Source organism: Sander vitreus, chromosome 3 (assembly GCF_031162955.1).
Source record: "Sander vitreus isolate 19-12246 chromosome 3, sanVit1, whole genome shotgun sequence".
In the NCBI taxonomy this organism is placed as follows: Eukaryota; Metazoa; Chordata; class Actinopteri; order Perciformes; family Percidae; genus Sander; species Sander vitreus.
Window position 1 is genome coordinate 36010259 of NC_135857.1, and position 10100 is coordinate 36020358.

At 43.8% G+C, this 10100-nt stretch overlaps 1 protein-coding gene across 1 annotated transcript in view; it reads right to left on the reverse strand.

Annotated features, from left to right (window-relative positions):
* Positions 1-9374: 9374 nt before the first annotated feature.
* parlb (presenilin associated, rhomboid-like b) overlaps positions 9375-10100 on the reverse strand; it is a 9634-nt gene continuing 8908 nt past the window's right edge. The window contains exon 10 of the mRNA XM_078247223.1: positions 9375-10100. This exon is cut by the window's right edge and continues 74 nt beyond it. Coding sequence (XP_078103349.1) covers positions 10042-10100 — 59 coding nt within the window. The 3' untranslated portion in view covers positions 9375-10041.

The window sequence follows — 10100 nt, forward strand, 5'->3', positions numbered from 1 at the left end:
AGGAGACACCGGGAGACAGCTGGAGACACCGAGAGACAGCTGGAGACACCGAGAGACAGCTGGAGACAGCTGGAGACACTGAGAGACAGCTGGAGAAACAGAGAGACAGCTGGAGACACTGAGAAACAGCTGGAGACACTGAGACAGCTCGAGACAGCTGGAGAAACAGAGAGACAGCTGGAGAAACAGAGAGACAGCTGGAGACACTGAGAAACAGCTGGAGACACCAAGAGACAGCTCGAGACAGCTGGAGACACCGAGAGACAGCCCGAGACAGCTGGAGACACTGAGAGACAGCTGGAGACACTGGGAGACAGCTGGAGACAGCTGGAGACACTGGGAGACAGCGGGAGACACCGGGAGACACTGGGAGACACTGGGAGACACAGCAAGATGTCAACAACACAGAAAATCCTCTATGACTTCAAACTACTTCAAAAACCTTAAAAAGCAACAAAAACATAGAATACAGTGTCCAAAACACAGAAGCACACCTGGAAACACCTGGAGACACCGGAGACACCGGGAGACACCGGGAGACACCGGGAGACACCTGGAGACACCTGGAGACAGCGGGAGACAGCCCTAGTCACTATACTTTGCACTAACCTCCATCCTGTTGCACATACTGCCTGTTTTGGCCCACTGCATTCACACAATCCATTATTTTTCAACTGTTAAACAGCCATTTAGTATATACTTGTTTCTGTATGTATTGTTAATTTCATATCAATGTTGAATATGTTTGTTTGTGTATGTATGCACCAACCACCAAGGCACATTCCTCGTAAGTATTTACTTGGCTGTCTACGGAGAGCCTTTTCCCTCCCTATTCAGCCTCATTGTACCGAATTTGGTTGCAGTTCCACCAGAGTTCCACTAGGGGTGATCGCGGTCCAGTGCTAAATGAATGGGACTCTATGGAGCTAGATGCTAAATGAATGGGACTCTATGGAGCTAGATGCTAAATGAATGGGACTCTATGGAGCTAGACGGCTAAATGAATGGGACTCTATGGAGCTAGACGGCTAAATGAATGGGGCTCTATGGAGCTAGATGCTAAATGAATGGGGCTCTATGGAGCTAGATGCTAAATGAATGGGGCTCTATGGAGCTAGACGCTAAATGAATGGGACTCTATGGAGCTAGACGCTAAATGAATGGGACTCTATGGAGCTAGACTGCTAAATGAATGGGACTCTATGGAGCTAGACGGCTAAATGAATGGGACTCTATGGAGCTAGACGGCTACATTTGTCTCTTTCGTTTGATTGTCGTTGAGAAATCTCAGATTTGTTTGTAGTTTTTGCAAGTATGTTGCCCATAACACGCTAGCATTCTGCTAATGAATGCTGATTGGTCAGTGAAGGACTGATTACGATCGGAGATCCCGCTTGATGGCATATATACACACACACACACACATATACATACATATATATATATATATATATATATATATATATATATATATATATATTAGTACTGTCAAACGATTAAAATATTTAATCACATTAATGTCATAGTTAACTCGCAATTAATCGCACATTTGTATCTATTCTAAATGTCCTTTGATTTCTTTTTGTCCCATTATTTTTTTCTCATTTTAATACTCTTATCATCATGGAAAAGGCCGACATGCAGTAGCCACCCATTGAGCTATGGCTGCAATAAGTTTGTTCCTAGTTGTGGTATCCATGTGCCTCTGTCTGAAGTCATCCACTGTCGCCTGGCTTTCACGAGGGGGCTGGAGAATTCCCATCAGCTGTGTGCTTGGCCATCAGCTGTGTGCTTGGCCATCAGCTGTCTGCTTGGCCATCAGCTGTGTGCTTGGCCATCAGCTGTGAGCTTGGCCATCAGCTGTGTGCTTGGCCATCAGCTGTCTGCTTGGCCATCAGCTGTGTGCTTGGCCATCAGCTGTGAGCTTGGCCATCAGCTGTGTACTTGGTCATCAGCCGTGTGCTTGGCCATCAGCTGTGTACTTGGTCATCAGCTGTGTGCTTGGCCATCAGCTGTGTACTTGGTCATCAGCCGTGTGCTTGGCCATCAGCCGTGTGCTTGGCCATCAGCTGTGTACTTGGTCATCAGCCGTGTGCTTGGCCATCAGCCGTGTGCTTGGCCATCAGCTGTGTACTTGGTCATCAGCCGTGTGCTTGGCCATCAGCCGTGTGCTTGGCCATCAGCCGGGAACTTGGTCATCAGCCGTGTGCTTGGCCATCAAGTGGTATTTCAGACTGGACGTGCTGCGATGATAGCTCAGTTCACAACGACAAAACACACAGATCATTTTGGTCTTGTCAATGGAACCGTTTGGCAACTTTTTAAAAGTAAACTTTCCATTCAGAATCTTATTGGCATCCATTTCGGCGTCTCGCGCTCGCCATCCACTCAAAACGTAACGTTAGCCTACAAGCTACTCTTTGGCCGGCTCGCGAGCCCAAACAAGTGTGTGTGGCGTGCCTGTTGTTTTGTTCCCGGTCTAGCTAGATCCGGTGTGGTGTTGTAGTTTTTCTAACGTTACTAGTTGTTGCAACAGCATGTGAAAAAACTACAAAGTTTGCTAGGCCAAAAAGAACGTTAATCTCACACTAAAAAAATGTACGCCGTTAAAATGGGTTTGTGTTAACGCCGTTAATAACTGACAGCACTAATATATATATATATATATATATATATATATATATATATATATATAAAACCTGTCAGCTGTGTTGTATTAACAGAGAGAGTCTAACCTGTCAGCTGTGTTGTATTAACAGAGAGAGACTAACCTGTCAGCTGTGTTGTATTAACAGAGAGAGTCTAACCTGTCAGCTGTGTTGTATTAACAGAGAGAGACTAACCTGTCAGCTGTGTAGTATTAACAGAGAGAGTCTAACCTGTCAGCTGTGTTGTATTAACAGAGAGTCTAACCTGTCAGCTGTGTTGTATTAACAGAGAGAGTCTAACCTGTCAGCTGTGTTGTATTAACAGAGAGAGTCTAACCTGTCAGCTGTGTAGTATTAACAGAGAGAGTCTAACCTGTCAGCTGTGTTGTATTAACAGAGAGTCTAACCTGTCAGCTGTGTTGTATTAACAGAGAGAGACTAACCTGTCAGCTGTGTAGTATTAACAGAGAGAGACTAACCTGTCAGCTGTGTAGTATTAACAGAGAGAGTCTAACCTGTCAGCTGTGTTGTATTAACAGAGAGAGTCTAACCTGTCAGCTGTGTTGTATTAACAGAGAGAGACTAACCTGTCAGCCGTGTTGTATTAACAGAGATAGACTAACCTGTCAGCCGTGTAGTATTAACAGAGAGAGACTAACCTGTCAGCTGTGTAGTATTAACCGAGAGAGTCTAACCTGTCAGCTGTGTTGTATTAACAGAGAGAGACTAACCTGTCAGCTGTGTTGTATTAACAGGGAGAGACTAACCTGTCAGCTGTGTTGTATTAACAGAGAGAGTCTAACCTGTCAGCTGTGTTGTATTAACAGAGAGAGACTAACCTGTCAGCTGTGTTGTATTAACAGAGAGAGACTAACCTGTCAGCTGTGTTGTATTAACAGAGAGAGACTAACCTGTCAGCTGTGTTGTATTAACAGAGAGAGTCTAACCTGTCAGCTGTGTTGTATTAACAGAGAGAGACTAACCTGTCAGCTGTGTTGTATTAACAGAGAGAGACTAACCTGTCAGCTGTGTTGTATTAACAGAGTCTAACCTGTCAGCTGTGTTGTATTAACAGAGAGAGACTAACCTGTCAGCTGTATTGTATTAACAGAGAGAGTCTAACCTGTCAGCTGTGTTGTATTAACAGAGTCTAACCTGTCAGCTGGGTTGTATTAACAGGGAGAGTCTAACCTGTCAGCTGTGTTGTCGATGCTTCGAGAGAACAAAGGAAGCGACTCAGAGCTTGCCGTAAAGCAGTATCTCTGGCCGTATATGTGTATGACGTCATTGACATTTTAAAAGGCTTTTTAGAACAAAAAAGCCTTTTAAAATAATCCAACACCCAGCAGTGTGTATTTTCTTAGCCTCCTCTTTCAAATGCAACATTCAAATTACTAGACAAAAAATGATATCCTGAGAAAAGTGGATGTTGAGCAGTATAGCTCCATAGAGTCCCATTCATTCTGCACTGGCCTGTGAGCGCCCCCTATATGGATCTCTGGTGGAACTGCAACCAGGTCAGAAGACAGAAGTAACGAGAGAGTGGACCTTCTTCCCTTATTAGACATTCTTTGGTAACATCCAGGTTTAGCATGTGGCTGAAACACAACATACACTACTTTAGTTCAAAACCTCTTTGTTCCTCGTCTATAATAACTCTAAGACATAATCCCTAAGACATGCTTTATGCCAGAACTGTGCAAAGTTGCCTACCACACCTGTATACAGTGTCAGAGCTGTAGGCCTCACCGTATGGGAGCGAGGGGGTTTTTAGGTTTGTGTCTCTGGTGTGTCCCCCAGAAGCTCTCCCGAAAACTACAGTCAACACAGCCGAACACACAACAAAACTCAAATATTGATCGTGGTCACTTCGACCCCCTGACAACAGCTGATATTCCCGGTAAATTCAGAAGATCCCGCTTCTTACCGTGGGCTCAGATTTGGAGGCTGAAGTGAAGTGTTTTTGGTTGTGGTCTCAGTATGAACCTGGTCCCGATCTGATCCTCTGCTGGAGCCAGATTCAGTTCTGTAGGTCTCAGTTTGAACCTGGTCCCGGTCTGATCCTCTGCTGGAGTCAGATTCAGCTCTGTAGGTCTCAGTTTGAACCTGGTCCTGTCAGGTCAATGACCCGCTGAACACACAGTGTTATCGACTCACAGTTTCACCTCCGACTCAGCTTTCAGGACCCTGAAAGTCCCTCATGTGGAAACTTGATCTCCTAAATCTGGAGACAATAAGTCCATCTTTACATCCTCTGAACAAACAGCTGACAAACTAACGGCTAATTACCGTTTATTCCCATGTTTCTGTGTCTCAGTGACTGATGGGAACAACAATCTGTGACACTGGTCCAGTATTAAGAGAGATGGAGAAACAAGCTGTAATGTATGTTAATAGTAATTGTCCAGCTTGTATTTACCTTCACTAAAGTGCTCGTTATGCCGCTGACAGACTCAGATTATTATTCTAAGTGTCTGACAACATTATGGAAAGGATCCCTACAGAGATAGGCGGACTGGCAATCTGGCATTTATGGCAAATGCCAGAAGGGCCGATGAACTCATGGGACGGCAACACTGGCGTTTCACACTTTATGAAGTGACGTAATTACGCGATGTGAACATCATCGAGAAGCTGCAGACCCCGCGTTAAAGCCACGATGAAACTGCCGTTTTTGCAAGTTACCTAACCCTAACCACTAGACTAGACTGTACTACAGGCTGCAGCCTAAAGCCTGGTTTAAGTATGTAGTAATATGTAGTAATATGTTTTAAATATGCATTTCCATTATATTCTAAGATGATGCCATGGCAGTTTATTTGAAGGTATTATGAATGGCTCCAGTGTATGTATTATGTAATTATGAAAGCCTGTAAGTGTGCCTCATGCTGCTGCTGTCATAATCTCACGTGAGCCTGGTTTTTGCAATTATAAAGCAAATAATGTCCCCGTCTGAAAGTGGGCCAGTAAGGGATGAAATTGCCAGGGCCGAGTTTTTGTCCCAGTCCGCCCCGGCCTTCAGTGATAATGTAGACCTTTAAAACCTCTTTAAGACCTTTGTGTTTGACCAGAAACAGCTCTCAAGTTGCTAGCACTAAACCCACCAGACTCCCTTTAAAAACACAGTACTTTAGTGGAGTGGAGTCGAGGTGAGCAGGTACCATGTGATGGAGAAACGCCAGCAGACACAAAGACACAGGAGAATATGGTCCAGGTTAGCCTTCACCTGCAGCTACGCAGATCACTAACAGCCATTTAATGCCCCAATTTTCATTTTATGGTTGATATATCGATAGCTTTCAGGTCACGTGTTTCAGAAATCATGCTTTCTGTCTGTGTGTGTGTGCGTGCGTGTGTGTGTCTCTGTGTGTATGTGTGTGTGTGTGTGTGTGTTTTTCTTCTGAGGTGCCTTTAAATGTGTGTACATGTACACATATATATGTACTTATATCTTCATTTATATTCAGTTTTTACATTGTGCATCAACTTGTGTTGCAGTAGTTCTCTAGGAGTATTATTCTGATCTGTCTCCTGAAACTAACCTCTGCTCTGTGTGTGTGTGTGTGTGTGTGTGTGTGTGTGTGTGTGTGTGTGTGAAACTAACCTCTGCTCTGTGTGCCTCAGTGTTTGTTTCCGTTCGTGGACTTTAAACTATTTTTCAGACATCATCAGACGTCATGTTTGCAGGTCAGGAAACTTCTTATTGAAATGTCGGAGTAAAGTAAAGTAAGTAAAGTGTGTGTGTGTGTGTGTGTGTGTGTGTGTGTGTGTGTGTGTCTAAAAGCAATTAACTCAACACGTCTACCTCAGAATAATACTCCTATAAAAACAAGTCCGAGTCAAAACACAAAATAAAAACAGAATATAAATGAAGATATAAGTACATATGTATGTGTACATGTACACACATTTAAACAACACCTTAGGGGGAAAAACTCCTGCAGAAAATGAACTTCAACAGAGTCAGTTTTTCATATAAATCTTAAAAAAAAACAATTTTCAAACACTGCAGAAAGATTCGTAATAAAATACATATTTCTCCAAATTAATGCGAGACACTTCAGACAAAAACATTGTTTCTTTTTTATAGATTTTGGGCGCTAAGCTTTACTGTAACGCAGCCTTTTAAACCAGGAAAATACACTTGTGTCATATGACGACATCTAGCCTCACAGTGTACACCGATGTTGATATAATACCGATATATTGCCCAGCCCTAGCTAACCGTTAGCTGACTTATTACGTTAGCTACTGGAGGAGCTCATGCACGTGAGCCAGACACACACGTTAAACTACACATATGAGACGTGTGTGTTTGTCTGTCTCTCTGTGTGTGCGTGTGTGTCTGTGTGGGTGCGTGTGTGTCTCTGTTTGCATCTCTTTGTGTGTATCTCCTTGTCTGTGTGCGCGTGTTTGTGTCTCTCTGTGTGTGTGTGTGTGTGTCTCTTTGTGTTTATCTCCCTCTCTTTGTGTTTATCTCCCTCTCTCTGTGTTTGTGTGTGTGTGTGTCTCTCTGTGTGTGCGTGTGTGTCTGTGTGTGTTTGTGTGGGTGCGTGTGTGTCTCTGTGTTAGTGTGTCTGTATCTGTGTCTCTGTGTGCGTCTCTTTGTGTGTATCTCCTTGTCTGTGTGCGTGTGTCTGCGTGTCTGTATGTGCGTGTGTGTGTCTCTGTCTGTGTGTGTCTCTCTTTGTGTTTATCTCCCTCTCTCTGTGTGTCTCTCTCTTTCTGTGTGTGTCTCTGTGTGTGTCTCTCTCTCTGTGTGTGTGTGTGTGTATCTGTGTAGCCTCACAGTGTACACCGATGTTGATATAATACCGATATATTGCCCAGCCCTAGCTAACCGTTAGCTGACTTATTACGTTAGCTACTGGAGGAGCTCATGCACGTGAGCCAGACACACACGATGTGATATTATATATGTATATTAAACTACAGATATGAGATAATTAGCTGTAAACTGGAGGCTACTCTGGTAGCTTTGTTTCTTTTGTTCATCAGCACTCACCTCCACACACGGCGAGAAAAACACAGCTGGGGGGATGCTGTCTGCCTCTCTGTGGGTCTGATGTGGCACTGCTGCGAGTGTGTGTGTGTGTCTGTGTCTCTGTGTGTGTGTGTCTGTGTGTATGCTGTCATGCTGATTTAAACATGTTCTAAATGTCTCGTTGACCATGTATAATGAGAAAGGATGCCATGGAGCACGCTCAAAATAACACACTTTACTGAGGAACCGTATGTCTCCACATTGCATTATGGGTACTGTAGTACCCATAATGCATGAGAAACAAGGCTTCTCATAACATGCAGACATGTTTTCATCATCAAGCAGTTTCCATTTGGGCGCCCATGTTATCCAATCTGCCCGAATGTGTCGAGCCAGGCAGGTTAATCCCATACAGGAAGGCCACAGTGCAGCCGGATACTTTACAAAATAAAACACATTTCAAAATAAAACACCTAGGTTTACGGGGATCTTGGCTGTCTTGACTTCTCAGCTGGTTCTAGAGCGAGACACGAGATCAGGCACACGGAGAGAGAGAGAGAGAGAGAGAGAGAGAGAGAGAGAGAGAGACAGAGACAGAGAGATAGAGACAGAGAGAGACAGAGAGAGAGAGAGAGAGAGAGAGAGAGAGAGAGAGAGAGAGAGACAGAGACAGAGAGATAGAGACAGAGAGAGACAGAGAGACAGACAGACACACACACACACACGAGGATATATTACATCATACAACATAGGCGATTTCTTCCTTTTGAAGGTGTTCATTGTTTTCGTCTCCTTTTTCTTCTTCCAGTCACACCATATATCACATATTTCATAAACATCTGTGTTTGATTTGCACGGACCAGTCGCTGCAACGCCATCGTTTCAGATACCTTTACAGATTTATTTAGAAGAGAAAGCAGCAAAACATTAATAATCAGAATGACAGACAGACATGATCCACACACACACACACACACACACACACACACACACACACACACACACACACACACAGATATATAACATCTGTTGCCAATCATTAGTAGGGCTGGGTACTGATTTTATAAGAAATGACAACATTACGGTATAAATATTTCCTGTGGAGTAAAACTCCTCGCAGAGATGTGTGTGTGTGTGTATGTGTGTGTATATGTGTCTGTGTATGTGTCTCTGTGTGTGTCTTTGTGTATGTATGTGTGTGTATATCTCTGTGTGTGTGTGTGTGTGTGTCTCTGTGTGTGTGTGTGTCTCTCTGTCTGTGTGTGTGTGTGTATTTGTATGTGTGTATTTGTATGTGTGTGTCTATGTGTGTGTGTGTCTCTGTCTGTGTGTGTGTGTGTGTGTCTCTGTCTGTGTGTGTGTCTCTGTGTGTGTGTGTGTCTGTGTGTGTGTGTGTCTCTGTCTGTGTGTGTGTGTGTGTGTCTCTGTCTGTGTGTGTGTCTCTGTGTGTGTGTGTGTGTAGTATATTGGTCTGGTGTTTCTGGACGTTGGTAAAGATTGAAGATAAAATGTATTGTGAACCTAAACTAATATATCAGCCAGCCAATCACAGACAGCATTAGATCTTGGTAGAAGCATGCTGAATGCTGATTGGCTCACTGACGCTGATGAGATTTACTCCTTAGGGTATTAATATTGGGTATTGAATGACGAGGTATTTTGACACTCGATACTTCAGAGGCAATTCGGTCGCTGCCTAAAATATTACATTTTTAAATAATGAATCAAAGAACTAAACAAACTCAAACAATATTCAGGTTAATTTCTTTACAAACTAAATCATGAACAATATGAATCAAAACACTAAAATAATGAAGTTTGGATTTCTGCTGAACAGAGAATCTTGATTTGTCTAGAAAATAATAATAATAATAATAATAATAATAATAATATAATCAAACTAAACCAAACAAACAGCCTGACTCGCTCTCGTCAGTTATCTGTACAGAGAGGTGAAGTCCCGCCTCTTCCTGTGTCCTGAGAGACAAATAATGTTTACATCCTGTTGGAATTGAGCCCTAAATAACACACATGTTGTTTGTGGAGCTACGGTGTGTGTGTGTGTGTGTGTGTGTCTGTATGTGTGTGTGTGCGCGTGTGTCTTTGTGTGTGTGTCTCTGTGTGTGTGTGTGCGTGTGTGTGTCTCTCTCCCTCCCTGTGTGTATCTGTGTGTGTGTATCTGTGTGTGTGTCTCTGTGTGTGTGTGTGTGTGTCCCATGGTGGACACACCACCAAACACCATTATGGGTAATTGGTGGCTGAAAGGGGCGGGACTTGGCGTCTGTATGCATATGAGTCATTACATCACATCCGGGTGTCGAGTGTGACATGGTGACTCCTTCCTGCCGTCTGTACAGTTTATACATCTTTACACATTTGTTTTCCCATCAGCCCCGGCGTGTGAGCGTCCTACGCGGCGCCCGTGCCTCCGTCGGAGCCGCCTCCGCCCCCCGGGCCGCCGCCCGTTC